Here is a 23,752-nt window from a genome sequence, read left to right as displayed (position 1 = left end):
TCAATGTACTTTTTATTTATTAAATACAAAGTTGAAGAAATTCAGGGTTTAATTCCAAAAATAGTGAAGAACGCAGAACAGCGCTTTTTGGGTAAAAGATTCTAGTGTCCTTCTATAGGCACAGCATTACAACATCCCCCTCAAATCCCTTTACCTCCTTCTTAAAATCTCTTAGTTTTATACAACCGTTATTTTAAAGGCTGTTCCACATTTTCCTTGCTCTTATGGATAGAAGTAATCTTTACATTTTCAGACTAAAATTGTTCAATCAGTTCAAACGCATTTGTTCCTGCATCAACCACATACTTTAACTTAAAGAATAATTCTCCGTCCTTCCACTCACCACTCTGGAATTTGTAGACACTCCAAACATACCCCTCTTCACTTTAAAAGTAAACAAGCCCATTTTCTCTCCTACCCTGATGCCTTTTTTCTCATCTTGCGCAAACATTTATTCTTGAAAATGGATTACCAGACTTGTATACAATATTAAAAGAAGAGATCTGATTGGAATCTGGGACAATGGCATAACTACATAAATAAAATTATTAATATTTGAAAGCTATATGAGATACATATACTTACATACACACATAGATACAGCCTTGCACACTACTAGTGTTAAAGCAGCAAGCCTGTACTGGCCAGACATCTTCTACCTTTTGAAGAAAAGTACAGCATTTGCCACTGAATCTTCAATTTGATTCAAGATCATGGGACAGAGATTACCTGCTCATTCATTTTGGTTTCCCCTTGCAATGCAGAAATCTTGCTATCATTATCCTCACCATTCAGTTTCTCTTTCCCCTTTTTAATACTTCCTTCCCCTCCTTAAAAAATCTTGGCACTGCAATAACTCATTTCAAAGATCCTGGATTCCAGAATGCGTAGGATACCTCAGAATGCGTTCCACAGTCACCAGCATGCTCAAGAAGAGTTACAAAAAGTAGCAGCAGGAAATGATGATGAAGGTGGTTGAGATTTCAGAAAGAACTGAGTTGTATGTATATAACTTGAGTTGAAGATAGTTGGTATATCAGACAGGAATTACTAGATTTCTTGATTTATGTATCTCAAATTGTTTTGTCTCCTAAGGCTCACAGTTCTTCCACCATAAGATGAAGGGAGAGGAAAAAAAAAAGTAGTAAGACAGTGTCACTCCTGTCTTCTACCATGCACACTGAGTACGTTGAGGGTAAACAAACAAATCCTGCTTGTGACTCACAACCACTCTTCTACAGATATGGAGAATAACAAATATAAAACATTCTGACTCATGTATAGGAGAAACCACTATCCAGAGTCCCTTTTTAAATGAAAGGGTACTCCTATGTAAGAAGGAAACCAGGGGAATAAGAGTGGGTGCGGCACAGAGCAGGAAGAATAAGCGCTGAAGGACTAAGACTGTAGATTCACAATCTATCTGTACATTAGGTGTAAATACTACTTTCTGCATAGGCTGCACCACTGTGATGAGTTCAGAGGTAACATTTTATTCCACAAATCTATACAGAAAGTCTATGATTTCTAGCTATGCAAAGACCATTTTTCTCCGCCTCCTTCACTTTCTTAAAATACATAACTTTTATTTTAAAATAAGCAAATGAAACATTTTTCCACAAGTTTCCTTGCATTCAAAAATTCACCCAACAGTATAGTTTGCTGTCAATTGCTAAAGTTCCTCTTCTAACTCAAAGCACACGTTCAGTATGACCTGGATTTGTGTTTTCCAGAGGGTTTGGGGTTTTTTTTGTTGTTGTTGTTTTTATATATAACAAAAAGTTTTCTCCTCTTGTTAGATAACTGACATTTCATTGCATGGCTTCCTCTGTCTTTTCTTTGCCTAACAGGACATTCAAACCGTTCACTTACTGCAACTTGAAAATAACAGGGCTCAAATGAGTTAGTCAACAAAAATAAGGCTGCATCTCTGCAGAGTTCTAGCACCTGTCATCATTATGAGAAAACAACTGAATCTGTTCTCTTATGCAAGACATTGAATGTGACACCTGTTACAACAGCCTCTTCTGCCATCATTTGCTTACAGTATTTTCACATTAAGCTCAACAAAACAGAATATTCAAAAATACAGCTTTTAAAATAAAATTACAAAAAAAAAATATACTAAAATTGCAGTTTGAATTGCAAAACTTTTCTCCTGCATTAATTGATCTAAAATTTAGGGGAAAAAGGTCTACATGAAGCTTAAAGAACTAATTAAATACATTGTGGTTTTAAAATGTTTACAGCAAACCGTTCACATTTCACTTGCACAGGAAAATTTGCCAAAAATAATACAGGCAAAACATGACCATAAAATTGTTGTGACTTGGTGCAAACAGTCTGCAAACAAAAAAAGACATTAATAATTTGAAAATGTATGTCAGTGAGAAAGAAGAGTATCATTAACTCACCCCTCTAAACTATGATTTTGCACTTTGCTCTAGATTATAATTTTCATACTCTCAGGTTCTCTGAGTAAGTTAAGGCATTTTTCTTTCTTGTGATATTCTTTTTCTAACCAATATCTCATATTATTCTAATAGCTCGAGAGAGATTTCTTGAAAGGGTTTTTTGGGGGTGGTGGTGGTGCTTTGCTTTTCACACAAGTGAAACAGAGACTTAAATAATGAATTATATAACCCTTTATTGAAAATGACCTGCAACTGACCATAATTTCATCAGATAACTTCATTACCCAGTGATCTGGCATGTTTTGACTTGAAGAATCAGCTAAATATTTTTGTCTACCTAAAAATCCCTCCTAGAACTGATTTTTTTTTCTTTCTCTCAGTAGTTTTAACAGCCTGAATATTTTAGATACAAAGTGTACAGTACTTCCCTTTCATTTGAGCTATTCCTGCCTTTTAACTAGCTGTTAACTAGTCAAGAAACAATGAGCTGTATTTGTTACAGCTGACACATTCAGAAGTTAATCGCTGACATAGATTTGGCAGCTATCCCAGTACAGGAAAAAAGAATGTATGGATTAAAGCTACTTTGCATTCTGGTCAGAAACACACACTAGCAACATGACAACGAACTTTGCACTCAAAAAGATCCCTCTTTTAGAAGGCGGCATTAAAGACTGGAGATGAAATAAAACATCTCGTTTACCAAACTGACAGATTTGGTCTGTAAAATCAACAACATTAGAAAATCAAGATATGTATTGCATGGAAACAAATCGTAACTTCTAATAAAATTATAACTGTTCTTGTCAAGCAGTCTATTTAAACATGAGAAAAAAAAAAAAACACGAAACCATTTTCATTTCAGTAACAAAAAGGATACTTTTTAGTAAGATACCCACATAATTTTTAAGCAGCATTTAAGTGATATGAAAACTCTAAATGCTTATATTTTTTGGGAAACACACAAACTTATAATGAACCCCATTGGAGAAGATGTTAATTAAAGACCAGAGAAATTAAAAAATATGTATTAAAGATCCAACTGAATAGAGAAATTAAAAATATGCTCAAAGAAAAGAAAAAGTAAATGTCCTTGTATCTCTGATCAAGTTGCACTACCTTTCTGTATGGAGTTACTCCAGTGGTAAATGCTATCAATATTAATCATAGTTTAAATTGTTTGGGTTAGTATAGTTTGTACTTTTCTTCATCTGAGTAGTCCCTACAGGAAGGAAGAAACATGATGTTCTTTATAGCCTTCCTCCAGGAGAGGAGCAGTGCATCTCAGACCGCTAATGGACCTCTGCAGAGCCAGTGCAGAGCCACCTGTCTGTGCTTCTCATGCTGTCACCATGGCTGCAGGCAGGGAAGCTTCCCAAAACGTTCCTTTCAGTACCTAAGTGAGAGTATACTGACCAAAATCCAAGCACTAGAAAAGTTAAATAGAAGTTATGTTATTGACTTCAAAGAACCAACTATATATATCCATTTGGAAGGCACATAATCATTTCTGCAAGTCATCTGGGGAAGAAGTATAGCTATGAATATTCATAGATACTCAGAAGGAGGTGGTGATTGATTTTATGAATTTATGAAAAATGATTGGTTTTAGATATGTAATTTCAACAGCCCTTCCATATAGGTTTAAAGCTTCTGCTGAAATGTTGAGTCTTAAGCTCTCTACATCGCCGAAGGTTAAAACACAAAGAAATTCTGCTGCATTAAAATGCATTCAGTTATACACAAGTTACGAGAGTTACCTGTACACAAGTACAGCTGCATTCTCCATATCTCTCCTTTTTACAATCCCCTTCTTGTTCTTCCACTATTCTTTTCCAAGTCTTTGAAACCTGACTTTAAATAAATTATGCTGCTGTTTATACAGCTAATCCAATTTACAGCAACAGATAACCTCTTATGTGTACAAACAATGCAGGGAACACACAGATTGTGCCCCTCTAATTACTCTGCTCTCTCACTTGTGCTAGAGGATGAGGGAATGTGTGTTCCAATCAACATTTCAGAGCTCTACGCATTTTTACTCTGTGGATTAAAGAATCTACACAGGTTGTACCAGCATTTGGTGCCCTGTAAAATGCTCGCTCAAAACGCTTGCAGGAGTAACATTATTGCTTATTTTTTTTATTGTTAACAGATAATGGAATTGGTATAATTATTTTGCTATTTCTATATTTGAAACTATTGTTACCAGTAATTAATTTAGCATTTTTGTACTAGTATCTCAATGTGTTTGAGGATCATACAAAGACAGCTAGCTAACACCATCTCACTTTTATTTAAAGGGAAACAAAACTCAGGAGACAAAAGTAGGTCCATCTTCATTCCAAAAACAGATACAGAAACACAACACTATAGATACTCAGTCTGGCAATTTTAGTAAACGAAGTTTGCAAGAAAGAAGAGAAAAAACGTGGTCAGATTCTGAACGTATCAATACTAACAGCATCTTTCTCACGCAGTTTCATCTACTTAAAGTGTTACCAGTCCAACGTTCACCACCAGCCTTGAACACCAAAACAGCCTGTTTGGCCACGAAAAGAAAACAATTGGGTTATTTACTTCCATTCTTCGAGGTAAATGATGACAGCTATTATTTCAAAACTACAAAAAAGTAATTTCTGATGCACTGTCAGAATAGTGAGTGGTGAACATAAACTTTTAAATACAGATCTTGCAGAATCTGCAGGGTGTGTTTTGGTTTTGTGTTGGGGTTGGTTTTTGTTTTCCTTTTTTTCCCCCCTTCAATCTAGTTTCCCACTAAAAAGCACAATTCTATTTTGTTTCCTTGTCTTAAAAAGAAGAACCAAGCACTCAATTTGTTAATAAGCAGATTTAAATAAGGATTTCTGGAGATATTCCTCAGGATCCTAAAGGAATGCCAAATCTTCACACCCACCAAACACTCTAGCCTCAGATAAAGCCCACTGAAGACAGAGCTGCTGGAATCAGCATGCACAACCCTAAAGAACAACAGTGAAATCAGTTTACAATCACTGAATATTTTCATGTCAGTTTTGACTCCATATCTTATCATAAAATAAAAGCAGGGTGACTGTTAAAGCACTGGAATGAAATCAGTACAGCTGGTTCAGTTCTGGATTCACAATGGACTTTCTGTCTGACCTTGATCAATTTTCTTTATGTTTCATTTCACACCAATGAAATGGGGAATCTTGGTACAATTAAGGAAAAAACATCCACACGGGCATGACTTTTCCCATTTTGTAAAGAAATACTTCACATTCACGTCCTGGTTTTAATGCAAAAAGAGAAACAAATTTCAGCAAAACCAAGGCAGTAAAATTCAAGTATCTGTGCTTCACAGACTACAACGGAACTAAAATAAAATCCAACATATTAAGTAAGGATTACTGTTTGAGATGCAACATTAACATCTTCCTTTTCTTTCCGGTGCCTGAATTAGTTGATTCAGAGTATACATTGGGCCATATCAACAGGTAAAATTCCTGAGGCACGAATAAAATTATTTGCATGAAGTCGCAAAGCTTCACAACAGGAAAACCCAGGTTTCCTGCCTGCCAGCAATGTTCTAACAAGAAAACTATAGTTTCTCATACTTCTTCATGAAACCATCCTTCTCTGTTTAAATGAATATCTATTCTATTGTCTAGAAATGGTTGGTAATCAATCTATCAGATCTAATCTCTGATTTTATTTGTATGAAGAACAAAAATATACAGTTTCACTGAATATAAAGTAATGGCTTTTAAATTTAAAACACTTTTCAAGTACTACTGATGTAATAAAGCTGGGATTTCCTTTCTCATTAGTAGCTCACATCCAGATATAGCAGTTTGAATCTGGTACTGGACTGTCTTCCAAAACGACACTGTTTGACTCTTACTTCATGAATAGAAACTGTGTGGGCACTCTAAGAACAATGTGCCACATTAAGTTCCCCTAATAAAGTTAGAATAGAAGTCACTGTGGCTTCCTAGAATTTATGGAATAACATCAAGTGTCCAAAAAGATGGTTCAACTTTTAAGGTACCACCCTAAAGACTTGGGAGATTGAATCAAATTTATTGCTCTGTGGTGACATCTCCTCTATTTAGGTTATATATGCACAGCTGTGGACCAAGCCAGCTGTGCCTATGACATCAGCAGCAGAAATGCGAATAAGTGTGATGCAGAGACACCTTAACTCAGCTTAAGTCTGGAAACAATGCACACGTCAACATGGTCACAGCCTATGGCAAATGAAACTGTTTACTTGGAGTCAGAAGTCCTCCTCCAGTACTCCCGTTCCTGACAGGAGTGGGCACTCTGTGCCACAAGGACGATGCTGTGCCATTTAGATTTATTGGTTTAGGTTTCCTCTAACTTGAGGATCTTCATACTGTCCTGTTTTTATCTTGCTGTGGGGCATGTCAACACAATCTTTGGCAAGCAGATGCATGCTCTGAGTTGGCCAGATGCAACCTAATGGCAATTTGTGCATCTGTAATTACCACGACACTGCTAATGTTAATAAGCCATAAAAACAGTTTGTTCAAGCATTGTCACAGGAATGGCAGTTTCAGTTTTTGATTTGGAGCTAGTTTGTCTTCAGCTAACTGGGAGCACGTGCAAGGAGAGTTTGCATCTGCCTAGAAGAGAACAAGCGGACATACCTGCTAACTTAATTCCCTACTTTTCCAATGGTGAGGCTGGAGGTATTGTGAGGATCAGTACATTTCATACCGAGAATTCCTCAGTATGTTATCGATAGTGGGTGGCACACATGTTCCAAAGACAAGTATAGAGAAGTAATTTTAGTCTTCATCAATAATACTGAACAGATAATTACAAAAAACATGTTATTCAGTAGAGAACGTTATAGAAAAAAAGCAAGCAGTCTTCACTTCTCTGATCTGCAGAAACTATTTCTAAAGTAAAAACCAGAAAGTCTCCATCCTCATTTACCCTTCTTTAGCTTCTCTCTTCAGGCTAACAAATATGCTATTTGTGTCAGTTATGATAATAGATTTCATTATGTGAATATCTATACATGAGATATTGAACAGATAGACCATGTACTCTTTAAAAGACAGGTACTGCACTCTGATAACAAAAAATGTGTTTTACTTGTTGCTTGTAATTACCAGCAAATCACATACTTAATTTTTCAGTTGAATCAGCCCTTTTTATTGCCAGGTTGTAAACTGACCATCTGCATTACCAAATGTAAGAGGTTGGAATCAAAAGTTTTACCACAAAATTATTTACCTCCCTAACATCATACCTCAAAAATTCAGTTTAGGTAACACAGTTACATTGCACAATGCAAGCGAGTGGAAACATTGCTAGAGAAGAGAAATTCTGCCAAATGGGTGTAGGGCAAAGCTCAGCATTAACTCAATGAATCTGAGAAGGTTAACTGTTCCCACTCTAATTTCACTTCCTGTAAGACAGCAGGACCCCAAAAGTATTTTTATAATGTAAAGACAAAAAAAAAAAGAAAACCCTTCTTTATGTAGCTAGGAATTAGGCCTTACACAAAGACATTGCATGAACAATTACACTCAGACTGATAATACAAATGATTGTTTTGAATAAAAGTGTTCACTGTGGAAAGTAGCTTTTGCTTCACTGTGCATTTTTTCCCTAACAACTGCTTAGAAAAGCTTATATTCTCATTTTTGCTGTTTTAGTAATTCTTTGCCATAGATATATGCAGCTATTTTTAGGATTGAATTTCAGAAAAAAAATCAGGTAACAATTTTAAGATTCTACTTTTAAACTTATTTGATAATTCAAGCAAAATAAACTTGGAACACACATATTTGCAAATGTGTCTACAGTTCAAATGGAAATATGAAGTGCAGATCTATTCCAGGTTATTACCCATCTAAAGAACACTTGTGAGAATGCCTAAATTACCTCTTCCTGACATTTTAAAAACCTCACAATAGTCTATTTGCAAGAGAAGTGATCAAGATTTTCTAAGAGTCAACACTAGCTAAAAAGAATAGAAACAGATGTTAACAGAAAATGACAGCACACCATGTCACGATTTCTACAAACGTGGCTCTTAACAACATTCACTCTACCTCCAGGAAACAGTCCAATTGACTTTGTTCAGTCTTCAGTGTTCTTATGATAAAAAACACAACACTAAACACAAAAGGCCTGTCTTGCAGGAGATACCTCTAAGTAAGGTTTGCCTTCCATTCTTAAGAATAAAATCTTTCAGAGCCATTACATGAATCTCTGTGTGATGCTTTGAAACACACCTGGACTATGAAAACAGAATTTTATTTTTTAACAGCACCCCCTGCCACCTGCCCACAAAAAAAACACTACAAAGAAACCCAACACCAACCAAGAGAGGCGTCTCTTTGAGGAAAACATGCACCTTCAATAAATAAGAGGTGTTCCTTCCTTCCTGCTGCTTGAGTTTCCCCTCTCCCCTCCCTCTGTGCCATTATAACACTGTTTTTTCTGATCAAACATTCACAAATGTAGTTACAAAATTAATTATGCTATTTTCATAGGTAAAAATAGAACATCATCACTGGAGAAACAGATTGTTCTATAGGCTGACAAATAGAGATGTTACTTCTTTAATACCTGCAGGTCATATGTAATAGATTCAGTGTGGTTACAAACAGAAAAAGGCTTTCTGCAGGGCTGACTTTCATTCACTTTGGTGTAAACAGAGACTATCCAGAAACCTTTCAGGTCTGTATTCTGTGGGCTTCGTAGTCTGGAATATAGTCACAGACACAACTAAGATGCATTAAAGCAATAGTAACATTGATTAATCAAAAGAAAAAAAAAGTCAGGATTTCTTTAGAATAGCTTTTATAATATTTACATGATAATAAAGTCTCTTTCAATTTTTCAGTCCACTCAACAGCTACAGTGATCTTTCCTGGTTTAAAATGGGCACAGAAGAACAGATATCAGAACTCCATCTAACAGCAAAAGGACTTTTCTCTTGAAAAGGAATATTTCTTGGTTTTGTTTAGTTGTGGGTGGGTGGTTGTTTTTTTTAAATGAGATCTTGAGTAGCTAGAAATGCAAAATACACGATTCATAGGAAAGTTTTTTTCTGTTCATCAACATTTTCACAGGAAACAACAGTTTCCCAGCCAGATCTGCTCTTATATATAGCAGATAAAGTGTTCATTCATGTACCTAGGATGAAAAAAAAAAAAAAAAGCTATCCGAGTATGGCATGAAGCAGGTGATTTCTGAAGTTTTAGAACACACCTAGGAATCTTTTGATTTATACTAATGTTTGCAAATGATACAGCAAAAGTGAATATAATATCAAAATTAATTTTAAAATCAGCAGCATGTAAGCAAATCATGAACTCAGAACTGTATCATGCACTCAGAACTGAAACCCACCACTGTGACATTAAACATCTGTAAATTTACTTCTAACAATGGTGAAACGGAGTAAGTCTACCATGAGTTTAGGAGAACTGTACAGAAAACATCACCTGCGAGAGAGTACTCAAACCCAGTAATGTAAATTCTCTATGTACACAGGCTGCATAATCCAAAGACATTCACAGAAATTTAATGCAAAAGTGCTGGGCAGGATTATTTAGACTAAATGCTAAAAGCTGTTGAATCCAATGTGTGGAACTACCATGAACTGGCAGGAATTCATTTAACATCTGATCACTCAGACAGTACGCTTACAGACCTACAGGCATGACCTGAATACTTAATGTCTAAGGAATAATTTTGACTAGTGCCACAAAGCCACACACCAAAACAAACAAGTAAATCAAAACTCTCAAAAACACAAACAAAACCAAATGATGAATTTTTATGCTAAATGGTAAACTCCTTAACACAGTCATGACCTGGGCTGCAACGACTAAGTGACCATAATGATTAATTGCACAAAGCTCAACTTTCCCATATATTCCCAGAGGGAGAAAATGAAATCAGTAGCTTACAATATTTACAATATGTCTTTGGTTTTAATTATTTAAAAAGCACAGAGAAAAATATCCTTTTTGTCTCGTGTACTATCTTGAATAGAACCTGGCACACCAGAACATCACTTCAGTTCTTAGCTCTGCTGTGCTGTTGAATTAGCCCCACACTTTTTCAGCACTCCTTCATAAACATGCCTGCTACTTAAATATACATAAAGTTAGAGCTTGATTTTCTATTCTTTACTAAATCAAAATTCCCACATACTCACATGCAAGTCATACAACTCCTGAAAGCTTCAATCAGACCCTGAAACCTGTAATCAGTACAATCCCCAAAACAGTACTCTTGGCACACAAGTCTCCCGTTGACTTCAGTGGGAGTTCCACGGCTGCAGGGTGCGCACAGTTCTGTCAGCAGAACTCATGTCACAGAACATGATTTTCTTAAAATAAACTACACAGGCTAGAGATGCAGCATTCATATTATACCACAGACAGTCTTCATTGGAAAAAGCCAGCATTTGTTTTTTCATAAAGCTAAATTTAGGGTATTATTCCCCAACACAGAAAGCGCAGTACATGAATTATTGCATTATTTACTACTGATGGCAATGCCAGTTGGGTATAATTCATCCCGAATTTCAAGTCCCAGATAAGATTTACAAAATTAGAATTCAGGAACAAAAACCAAACAGAAAGCAACAAAAGTAAGCCTTCTAATGTGAAATACTGATGTCTGAGACAAAATTATTCAGGTGATTAGAAAAAAACACAATGTTTCAATGTTGTGCAATTTTACCTTTGTAATTCTCTATTATTGCTATATATGCAAATAAATCATTTAAGGCTGCATTTTCCAAGAACAGTTTTCTTTCACTTTCAAAGAGATGTGAGCAAGTGAGAAAAAATTTTCAGACATTAAAAAAATGGAAAAAAGTTTGACACCCAAGTATCTGATTTTTTTTGAAGTTTTCCCAGAAATAACTGTAGAGAGCATTTTTTTTTTTTTTTTTTATGTACAGACAACATCTAGCGACACCAGAAGAATTTTCAACAGGTACCAAAGAAACTCTGTCAATTCTTACTGCATTATGAAGTAATACCTGCTATGTAACACTTCTTCATGGATTAGAAACACTCAATTATATTTTCCAGAAAGTATCATTCAGCAATTTGAAAATTATTTTTCCTCTTTATCTTGAGAAACTTTATATGAAGAATGTCTTAGAAGCACACCATTTGAAGAGATCTCTTGGGACATTCTGGGGACTCACTAAACATAATCCTTTCATAAATTAATAAAGAAACATCTTAAGAATAACCATACTTCTTCCCTCTTGCTCTTATAATGCTCCAGAGTCACTGCTTTTTTGGACAGAAATTAATTTTCATCCTGAAGTTTTTTTGGTAACCAGTTTATATCCATTTACTCATATATCATGCTTTCCTTTCAAGTACCTCTGCACTCTCTGTGTGTTCATTCCGGGGAGTCATCTTCCTAGTAACCAAACTTCTCCCAGCGTTCATTTTACCAGGGTAACTGCTCAAACACTTTTAGCTCCCACCCCCTTGTAAGGCAGAACTTGCAACACTGATTACAGTGCAAAAGAGATACTTCAGAACAAGGAGGATTTTTACAATTGGCCTGATGCAGATCAGCTTAAAATTCAAGTACTTCACATTACCATTTGCTAAAATTAAGATAACCATTACCAAAAGGCTAGGAAAATAAATAAAATAAAGTAGGAAAGAAACACCAAACAACACAATAAATGTAATTACATCACTGGAAAGTCCATGAATATAACATATAGCTCTGAGCCCGTCACACAAGAGATGGGCAGCTTCTGTATGGTACATACAATTATGAAGGTCATGGAAGAGTTGAGCAAGGAATTAGTATTACTCCATTACTTACAACACACTAAGGGACTGAACATCATTTTTTTTTGAGGCTTCTTTCAGCATTTTTGCCTTAAGTTGTTGACACAGTGTACCAAGCAGATCAAAGCATCAACAGGTTCAGAAACAAATTCATGCAACGAAGATCTGCCAAGATTATTAAGGAAGATCACATAGATATAACCTGACATATCCCTGAATGTGGTAGGGTGCACTGACAGAAGTATCACACTGTTCTTGTTCTGTACTAAGCCTGTTTCTTTACGACTCTTGCTTTGAGTCTCTGTCAGATCGAGGTCACCAAAGTACATCAGTCTTTGTTCTGATCCAGTAAGCACATTAGTTTACGAGTGTGAGATGTTCAAGAAGTTTTAAAATGATGCTATTTTATGTTATTCCTGCTAACTGGTCTTCAGTACGTTTAACACCCCCCCCTTTTCTACCCTCTCCCCCAAACCCTGGATCTTTAGTTTATTTTGCTTTGGCTAATTAAGATAACAATGATGTAATATTGGCATAATAACACTGCAGTCCTGATTACATCTCTCCTGTTAAAATAAAGAAGAAAATTCATTTTGTGTGATCAGTACAGAAAACTATTCATAGAAAGAGACAGAATTACCTCTCCCCACCTGTTTATGTCTACCTGCAACACACACCACAAGGATCTCCATATACTGCTTTATGTCTCTCAAAATACTTTATTATTTTAAGTATAGACCTGACTTCATACAAGCCAAATTCAGCTGCAGTACAAAGGTCTACGAAGTTAATGGGTTTGAAATTGCTTGCAGCCTGACTGAATACGGTGCAATGCGTTTTAATAGCAAGGAAATTGATGGCAATGATTTTGTTTTTAAACTGAATTCATAGTATGCTCCAAATGGCACCGCTTGGGCAAAGCGAAGAGGACAGAAGCTTCTTGTATGAATTTCATACATGAATTCCAAATATGCATTTCAGCTTACAGCCAGTCAAATAACTGCTATTGTTACTTAGGCTACAACTGCAACGTAAACAATCAGATTAGTATTAGCTAACTGGGAAGGTCATTTTGAAAAGGGAATTTTCATTCATACCCTAGTGAGTTGTTCATATGCTATAGTGTATTATGTATTACTTTGAATTTTGCTGAATTATGAAGTTATTCATTAACCTTTGTCTGCTGTTTAGCAATACCACTCAGGTAATCAGAACACTAAATAAAAACCAGAGTACCCTTCTACAGTCACAATAAAAATTTACGTAGGAGGAAAAATATAACAGCAAAGAGAAAAATGAGCCACTTCTACTCCCCTGTCTTCATTTCTTCTGGAAAAGAGCCACTCCATCTTAAATAAACATAAATTAACATATTGATATTTTATGCTTTTTATGGAAAGCTAGTTCTTGAATGAACTTATATAGTACCTGGATGAGAGGAAATTTATTTCAGTAATGATAGGCAGGACCAAGGAAGAAGCTGACTAAACCCCCATAGTACTTAATGTTGCTTCCCAAGTTTATCTGGATGTTGTCCATCCACAAACTGGCTATTTCAGATAAGATTATACTTAGATCAAAGAAACTGGTGGCAAATGACAGCCTTGGTTAGTAGATCTCCAGGCTTACCTGTTTGAACAAATAATTTCAGTTCTTAAAAGACTATCTCTTCAGCCTATTTGCAATGCTCCTTGTGTGTTATACTAAAGAACAGATGAAATCAAGCAACTGTTTGCTTCCTTTTCTAAAAGGAGCAGAAAACAGGTAAACATTTCAGAAGGTGTTTGGTTTGGCTTTTTTAAATGGTAGTAGTGTTCTTAAATAGGTGGAAACAGGGTAATGCATTTTAGTTGATACACTTCACTGCCTACCTCTTCCCAAATTAACTTCCTGAGACAGTAATGTAATTGCTTCTAAAGAACTAGTCCTGTTTGTTTCTCATGCAACCACAGATTTAAGTCAATGGAAATTCTCCTCTGACTAGAATCAGTAGAGTTTGGCCACAATGCTCATAGTGATATTTATGTTTAATAACTACATTACAAATATCTCATTATGCAGTAGATCTTACTTCACATTTGCAGTTCAAGCCACTACTCCTGTGTTATGTCATTAATGATCTAGGTTTTGATGCACAGATGCAAAGAGAGATATTTTCTGTCAATCAGAATTTCCTAAATTGTAACAGCAGCATAAATGGATAACATTGTCCCATCTCACGCTAGATGAAAAAAAGCAAGCTGTTTCCCCCCTGCCATCTCAAGAGCTTCTTTCACATACCCCGCAGCTCCAAAACCCACTGAAGTCAACTGACCCCTGCTCAACGTGGCGGCCTCTGCATTAGTGCAACCAACAGTGCTTCCACGGAGCTACTCAAACGCAGGTTATTCAAAGACTTAGGGGTCTTGTTAAACAAGGTTTTCTAAAAAGTAGACTTGTCTATGCACATGTATCTTTGTTTCCTTTCCAAATAATGTTTAAGTAACTTTTAAATAATTTCTTTTAAAGCACAAAAAGATCTTAATATCATAAGCTGTCAGTACAAATAGCTATAGCCAGATAAATGAATCTCCTTATTTATGTTCCTTTTTATTCCTTTAACTCTTTTATTCTTTTCATTCAATAAATTAAGAGGTAGATTCTGAATTAATCTACAGCACAGCAAACCAGAAAATGTCCCCTCCAATTAACGATGTCATCAGTCAAATGATAACAACCAATATAAAAATTTAGCCAAATAACAAAAACAAGAAGCTTGGTACCTTCTTTATTTTTGAAGATACCCCATTCAAAATGTTATAGCATAACATAAGACATCTGAAGAGTATCTTAGTATTTTAAATTAACTCTCTTCATTTTCCTGATATCCCTTAAAAATATCCAAATCCAAACAATCACAGTATTACGTGAAACTGAGCTACAAAAGCAATAAAAAGGTTTTGTGAAAGAATGCAGAATTATGTTATTGAAGCTGGACATCCTCAGATTCTTGAGGTAACAAGTAGTGCTGTGAATGCTCTATTTAATATTCAAAATTACTCTAAGTTTTAAAGTAGTTACCAAAAACTGAATTATTTTTAGTCCAATACCTAAACTAGAAAGTAGTTAAATACACTTAGAGTGGAAAAAGGAAGGGGATGGGACATAATTACTACATCAGAATTAGGTCATGATTAATTTATTAGGTCAAAACAAAAAATTATTATAAGATAGATTAGATCCAGGACTATTGGTATCTAATGTATCAGACTCCAGTGAGCCTTCAGATTTGAATACATCAGGTTATCTGTAAGTTTTCTCTCATGTCTCTCCCATTTCTAAATTTCAAGAGACATTGAAAATAAAATTCAAATGACCTGTGACATATAAAACCTCAGGATATGCTTCATCAAGTATACTGCCCTTATTTATAAAACAAATGTGTGCGCTAAAAACAAACAAACAAAAAACCCCAAATAAAACATCTGGCATGAATTAGTTGGTATAAAATGTTTAAAATATGAATACCAGTTATTATCCAGATTCTTTATCTGGAGAATTCTGTGTCCTACTCTTTCAATAACAGATTTTCAACTCACAGTCCCAAATTACAGTGCAGTTAAAACATGCGTTTCCCAAAATGTCATAGTAACTTGACTCAATTGTGCTGGAATCACATGGCATGTGCTGAATGTAACTGGGGGTTTACTGGAATAAATTGGAAGAAAATGAGTAAGTAAACATGAATCACTTGGAAAAGGTGCCTCAAAGAAAAGGTCGATGCAAGGGCAAACAAATACAGTATTTGTTCTCAAAATGCTTGTCAAAAAAGAAGGCCATGAAAGGCATGTCATACATAAATTGGTCATAACACTCCAACAACATTCCCATAGATAAAAATAATCAGTTACCTAAATACATGAACTGTACTTTAAAAGAAGACAAAGTGATGCTATTCAACCTGTTAGAAAAGACTTCAAATCTTTATCACTTTATCTTTCGTGCATTTCACGATTTACATCTACTGCAAACATTAAAAATATCTCTAACTCCATTTTGAATATTACTGCATGAACCAAAACTCTCTACATATTTCTCAACCATCCATTCTTAAGTCAATCTTTTGGAACGCATCAGTCAAGGTTTATTTTCAGGCAGATATTTTGATTCTCATCTTCACTTGAAGAGGAGTTACATAGGCTAAAACAGCAAATCAAACATTTTTTGTCTGAATTTTTTTTTTGAAGGGTGAAAAGGAGAGAAGAAGGTAATAGATGTATTGTAATCTTAATGCAGTTGTATAAAACAACTGGTAGGAGAAAACAATGGTTAGTTGAAGTCTCAGGATATGTTTCAGATTTTGGTATACAACTGGAATAAAATATTAGTTCCACTTAATCCAGTAGACAAACTCATTGATATAAAAAATTCCAAATTTCATGGATTCCCTACGCAAAAAGAAAATAAACAAAACACAGAAAGAAGCAGGATTCTAGAAAGTGACTGAACTGTGGTGAACAAGACACATATACTGGCATCACTTTTGGGGGATGTTCCTTACTAACAAACAGTCCCTTATAAGCACTTGAAAAGAGAAACCCTTCAAAAAAAACAAACAAACAAACAAAAAAACCCCACAAAACAACAAAGTCAGTATCAAAGCAGGAAAGAGGAAACTTACAAGCACAATGACTGAACAAGTACTCACTCCTATGAATCTCCTGGATGAGCACAAAATAGATTAAATTCCATAAGCAAAACACTTTCTATTGCAACTTAACAAAAATTTGCTAACCTAGAGAAACATGTATTACGTAGAGTGATAAAAGAAATAGGATTTTGCAATCTGGGAAGATGTCCATTTCATCCACTTTAAGTCGGTGTCCCCAGACACCAGTAAAAACCAATGAAGCCTCCTCTTCTGAATGTTGTATCACTACATATGTTAAAAAGTAGATTTACAGAATGGAGTAGGCTATTTTGTTGAAGTGTGGGGGGGGTGTGTTTTGTTTTAGTTTTTATTAAAGCAAAGCTAATTAAATTTGGGCCTTTTACTCTGGATGAATTGTCTGGACAGCTTTAAAAGGTTAAGAAAAAAATCCTTTTGTTTTAGAATAACAGCATTGCCAGTTAAACTCCTCCCTTGTGATGAAATTAGTACAGGGAATATTTGGCCCTGGCAGATAATTATGACATTCATAAGCTCTTAACCTAAGGGGCTGTGGGAGGGAGTTGCTGTCTGCTACTTGATTTCGAACTGCTCTGATTTTCTGAAACAGAACACACACATCACAGTTCCCTCTCCCCAGTCTTAAACACCAGCACTTCCCAAATAAAAAGCTCCAGTCATTCTTCATAAAATCTACCGCAGCTCTATTCTTAGAAATATAAATCCTCAACCTAGGACTTTCAATATTTCCAAAGCAAATGATCCAAATCTAGTTACTGGCTTTTTCTTAGCCATCCACACTCTATCTCTACTTTAACATCAGAAAAGTCATTATCATAATTTAATACTCAGATAACACTGGTTTTCTCAAAAACAAACAAAAACACTTTCACAAACACCACAATCTTCAGTTGATGATGTAAGTGTCCCCCGACACTGCATTCCCAAAAGAAGATAAATCCCAAGAGTTTTGGAATACCCTCTCAAATGATTTTAATCACTTCAAGAAATTCTCAAGATTACTTCAAGGAGGTGTCAAAAAATTAAAAATGCACAATGAATTCCTCACTATGATGACATTTATTAAAATTTAATAAAAAAAAAAAATCACTGTAGAATTTTTTCCTCTTCCCTAGCAACCTAAGTGGGAATATTTTCCATATGCAGATGTTTTCTCACTCCCATTTGCCGTGGAACGAGGCTGCATGTTCCTGCTATTTCTACAACCAGTTCAAAAATCTTACTCTTCCCCCCCTCCCCGGCAAAACAATTAACTCCCTTTATTTAAAAACAAAACAAACAAACAAACAAAAACCACGAAAAAAAATCCACAACAACAACAAAAAAAACCCACACCGAAAACAGGTGGTTTTTTTAATTGAGACTGATAACTTACTATCAATATTAGCTTTGTTCATCTTTCCTCCTCTTCCTTCCATCTGCCCCTCATATCTATCCCCCTATAATTTTTAAAACTCAGCTGAATACCATCTAGAATCTCACACCATTATTTACCTCCTAACATTTGTGATAGTAAGATACCAAAACTATGTAAGCCCCCTACGCTGCAGTAATCACACTTCACAAACCAGATTTCTACCATTCCTCTGTTAGAGGAACCACAGACCACACGTCCGTACACATTACACCTGGGCAGGTCAATGCAAAGCCTGGAGGAAGCTTCCCCGTCCTCCTCCTCCTTGGCCACCCCAGTGCTGGCTACGCTGAAAAGCCTCCGGACTGGTTTTGAACAGCTGCTAATCGGGAGACCTCCAGAGCTCACCTCGAGTTGGCCGAAGCACAGAAGCATTTCTATGTACACCGAGAGCATCTGGTGGCTCTTCGCTACTTATCACCGAGACAAACCGTCTGCACGGTGCGAGGTTTAGCGATAAATGCGTTGGAGGAGACCTTCAGAGCTGCAGGCTTAACACCTCGAGGCATCATCCCCCCCCTCCTCAAGCGCAACAGATCTCACTGCCCCCTCACCAGACCCCGCGTAGCGCCTGGGTGAGGCAGGCAGTCCCGGCGCTGCACAGCGCGGGTGCCTGCGCCCCCCCGCCCCGCCCCTGGGAGCCGCAGCGGGGGCGGCGGGGGGTGGGGGGGCGAGACCCCCCGGTCCCGGCGCGGGGCACTGCCCGAGCACCGGCGGCCGCCGTGGAGCTCTGCCGCCCCCTGCTGCAAGGCGGCGGCACCAGGGGCCGAGGGCCGGTCCCCGCCGCTCCCACACCTCCGCGGACACCCAGGTGATTCCGTATTATTTATTTCGCCCCCCCCCAACCCTCCTTGAGAAGGCCCCGAGCGCGGGCCCCCGCCCACCCCTCAGGTGCAGGCGATGCAGCGCTCCCAGGCTCCTCACAGAGGGCACGCCGCCACCGGGGGCACGGGAGGCTCCGCAGCCCGGTTCGGCCCCAAACCAACGCCAGGAACTTGCCCCCAACAGTTTCGAAACGCGGCGATCGCCCCCCACCGCGGGGCACCCGCGCCCCGTCACGCCGCGCACGAACGCGCTCCCGGCGGCCCTTCCCCTCCCTGTCTCCTGAAGTAGCACAAATCCTCAGGGGACCACATCGGCGACGTCCAACATAAATAAATAAATAAATAAAAATTTCAAACCAAAAACCAGCCACACCGCAGCCCCCAAGCCCGGGTTTTACGAAGCGCTGCGCGGATACGCACACAGATATGCAAGAGGCGACCAGTGCCCCGAGGCGCAGCCCCAGCACGCCCCGTCTCCGCGCACACCTGCTGCCGCCGCCGCCTTATTTCATTGCAAAAAGTCTCTGCAACCGCGGTCGTCCCCTCCCCAGGCGCCGCCACCCCCGAGTCGGAGGGCTCCTCGGTGTCCCCGCAGAGCGAGGGGAACAGCCTGCGCAAGAGGAGGAATCCTGACGGGCAGACTTCAGCTCAGGCTTCTCACCGGCTCTACCGACAGCACTTCTCCCCGGTCCTAAAAGCGAAGCCCCCCCTGCCTTCCCCTCCCGCAGACGCGTATTTTAAAGAGCGATCCCTGACAGGTATTTTTTATTTAGTCACTTGATGTCCTCTCCCCCTCACATTTATCGCCCCCCAAAAAGCCGAAAACCAATGCAAAGCAGCTAAGGACACTCAGCACCTTCCAGGTTTGGGGTTTTTTTTCCCTCCTTTTCCCTCATAAACGATTCTTCTCCCCGCCTTGAAGACTAAAAAAAAAAAAAAAAAAGGGCAGGGGGGAGCGATGAAGCAAGTTTTAGGTCCTTTATATTTGGTTCCACAGTGATACATTGCTTTATTTTTTTCTAGATTTATTTTCCGGTTATATGTCAATCTGAGCGAGCAGACAGCAGAGGTAAGAATAATATTTTTTTTTTTTCAAGCAGCGCCGCTCCTACCTTGCCCGCTGCCGAGGAGCAATCCGAGCAGGTAGAGAGGCAGGAGGCTCATGTTCAGGAGCTGGCGCCGGTGGACAGTTCCAAGTTGGAGATGCTCGAGCCGCCCAGGCAAACCCCGCTGCCGTCCGCGCCCGCGCAGCCCCGCAGCCGCGGAGCGCCGCTGGCCAAGTGGCTGCCAGCGCCTCCCCGTGCCGCACTATATCGGGGAGGCAGCGGCCGCCGCGCAGGAGGCGGGCACACGGCGGGACGCGCGGATCCCTCCGCGCCACACGCAGAACCGCATCACGGATGAGCGGCAGCGCCGGTAGATTCTTCCGCCACCCTGAGAGGCGGCCCCCGGCTCGGGGCCTCCGTCCCTCCCTCCCCGCCTGCTGGCAGTCCCACCCCTCGGGAGGGTGAGGTAGCTCCCACGCCTCGTCGCTGCGGCCCCCGGAGCCTGCTCCCCCCGCCGTCGCCTGAGAGGAGACAGCAGCCGAAGGGGAAAGGCGGCGGCTTGACGGCGAAGCCCACGGGCAAGCCCCGGCCTCCTGGGCAGGCAGAGCCGCGAGCGGCGCTCCGGCTGCGCGCGCGAGTGGGGAGCACCCGGGGGGCCGCCCCCGATCCCCCCGGCGGTGCCCTGGCCGAGAGGCGCCTGGGGGCCGGCCCGCGGCCCGCCCGGGAGCGGAGCGGAGGGCTCCGAGGCAGCGCGGGGGCTGCGCACGTTCCTCCGCTCCTCCCGCGCGCGGTAACGCGCTGCGGCGCCGGTGGGCAGCGGCACCCGTGAGCCCCGCGTACGGGTGCGCGTGCAGCTGGGGAACCACCCTGGGTTCGTGCCTGTTCGTTTCACTGTCTAGGAATTCACTTGCTTTGACTTTTGTCATTAGTACAGAGGAGAAAAATACCTCTGCTGTTTACGACTGCGTGAAATAAAACCGATTAAAAACATTGCCTGCCTTTTTGATGCCTCAGTGCTACCGTCTCGCTGATGATCTTTCTTTGTAAGGGAAAAAATCTGCCCTAAAGTAAAAAGAAGAGATAGATTCTTGTCCAGCTTGACTTCGAAGAGGTAATTTTTTTGTGTGTGTTAAGTAAGCTGTGATCTCCAAAGCAGCTTCTATAAATTCGTCGCTTCACCACCTGTATGATTCATGGAAGGAAATAGGAGTGGATTTATATTAATGTGAAGCAGCAGTGATAGTGGTTAATAAAAGATTAATCCAAATTAACATCCCTAATAATTTTTAAACCCCTTTTTTTTCCCTTTTCAAGAGGATTTGGGTTTTGGGGAGGAAGAGAGACAAGAAGTCTCTTTGCAGAAAACTAATACAAATGACACGATCAGTATCTTCAGCTTGACTCTTGCTGCACAGTAGTCTTACAAAACTGTGAAATATAGGAGGAGAAATTACGGAGCCAGATCTTGCTGGGATCAGCAAGCTATGTGATAAAACTGGAAGGCTTTCCTCAGAAGATGATGCTCTAGGATGCTTGAGAACATGTACAGAGAGGTACTGGTAGAGGGAAGAGTGAGAGCTTTGTGCTGTTGGTTGGTTAACGTATGCCACCTGAATCAGAACCTTATTGCTCAACTACACACCACGTGGCCCTGCTCTTGGAACGAAAGGTTTTTGTAACCTAGTATAAAACGAACAGATTCATTTTCATGTATATTTAAATAAGCATGGAACTGTTAATTCCTCATACAGTTTTGGATATCCAAAATGTGGCAGCTTCAGCAAAACCTTTTAGGTGAGAACTGGATTTATATTTAGGAGCCATCCTGCTCCTGAATGTCGGGAGAGATGCCTAATTGCAGAAACTTTTGGCTGGGGACCTCGGTGCAGGTTCAGGAAAGCTCGGCAAAAGGAAATCTTTTGGTGAAGGTAAGAAGGTTCCATCAGCCACAGTACCCAACTACAGAAACAGACATCATCAGATTAATACAGAAAGATGATGAAAACAAATATTAGATAAAAACCTTAAAAGAAATATAAATCTTACTGGGCAAAAAGTAAGAAACTCTCGCTATGAAGTGGATAAGGTGCCAAATTTGTCAAATTTATCTTTGGTTTTAATGTGTTTGGAGCATTGCCATCCAGCAAAAGTGGAATGAATAAAGAAAATAAAACCAGCATTAATAAATAGAACCAAATAACTTGTACGCATACCTTAGCATCTCTTATAGTCTGCCTTAATTAAGGGCCAAAAGTAGTACAGAAGAACCTTGATCTTCACAGGTGCATAGACGCAAGGACTGAAATCCATGCACAGCAGACACCCCACCAAGACACAATACGGGAGCAAGTAGGAAGTCTCTTGCCCCACAAGAACTAAACATAATAGAAAGAATGTTGCTGTCCCAAGTTTGCTTATTTTAAATCGTAAATATGATGAAAATTTCAGCAGTGTCAGATCTGAGTGGCCAGTTCTTGCTCCTTTGAAATGGGGTGAGGGTGCCTGGCTTCCAAACAGGATTCCTTGTCCTGAGAAGTTGCTTAATTACTTGTCTGCAGCAGCAAACAGATCCCACCATGTCGACTGTCCACGCTATATTGCTGCAGGATTTGGAGAAATCTGGTTTTAGTCCAGCTTCTCAAGGAAAAAGGGAACCTGCTCTTTGCCTCTCTGAAGCAACTGAGTAACAACAACAAAAGATGAGTATAAATCTCAAAGATAATCACATTCTTGTAGTACTACTCTAAAATAGAGAGACCTCACTGAAGGAAGAGGCAGCTGATTTGTCCATCAGTAGACATGTAGCTCCAAGTACCCTGTCATGTACACCACCTAAAAGGTACATATGTACAGATCCTGAGACCATGCAGTGGAGGAGTGGAGAGGAGGGGGCAGAGTACCTAAGTATGCAGGGCTTCATTGTTTCTGCTGGTTATGGAACAACTCGTTTGTTACAGAAGAAAGATCTGTAAAAATGTGTGTCATAGTGAACCACAGCAGCATATCACACTGAGGCTGCGCAAACAGAGATTAGAAAGACGCAGAAAAAGGGCTCAGCTTTTTGACCATCTGTATCTATATGACTCTTGGTGGTTGTGACCATATATTAAATGAACCGAAAGAGGAGCATTTCAAGGTGCTGTAAAACACTAATTGGTATCAATAATAACACACCTGTAGTATTTGCCATTCTTTGACTAATGGCATTTTTCTTTAAAGAGTGAGCTATTTACTGAGGGCGAAGCTTGACATGGAGTTTAATGGCTGTACTTAGACTAGGGAATAAGAAAACATGATTTCTGAGTAATATCACATGTGTAACAAACATGCTGGCAGAAAACAAACCCATTTTCATGCTGTGTAAGTTTTAAAAATAAGACCAGAAATGAACCACAGTGAGTATTATCCCATATGAACTGCCAAGAAGTGCAACATCAAGAAGCATAGTAATCGTTCTGTCGGGGCAGTTATTCCAGAGGTGGGGAAATCAACTTTGATTGATAGGTTCTCAAAGCAATGCAAAGACAACTCCAGTGACTGAAAAAACTTGCCAAAAAAATCTCAGGAGAAAAGAAG

At 39.1% G+C, this 23,752-nt stretch overlaps 1 protein-coding gene across 1 annotated transcript in view; it reads right to left on the bottom strand.

Annotated features, from left to right (window-relative positions):
* Positions 1-21,102, bottom strand: part of NCAM2 (neural cell adhesion molecule 2) — a 314,479-nt gene extending 293,377 nt beyond the window's left edge. Inside the window, 3 exon segments of the mRNA XM_068421481.1 lie at positions 20,243-20,365; positions 20,410-20,449; positions 20,452-21,102. Of these exon segments, the coding sequence (XP_068277582.1) occupies positions 20,243-20,365; positions 20,410-20,449; positions 20,452-21,102 (814 nt within the window).
* Positions 21,103-23,752: the final 2,650 nt, after the last annotated feature.

The sequence above is a fragment of the Nyctibius grandis genome, chromosome 2 (assembly GCF_013368605.1).
Source record: "Nyctibius grandis isolate bNycGra1 chromosome 2, bNycGra1.pri, whole genome shotgun sequence".
Classification (NCBI taxonomy): domain Eukaryota; kingdom Metazoa; phylum Chordata; class Aves; order Nyctibiiformes; family Nyctibiidae; genus Nyctibius; species Nyctibius grandis.
The sequence above is the reverse complement of the archived record's forward strand: the minus strand, read 5'-3'. Positions and strand labels throughout refer to the sequence as shown.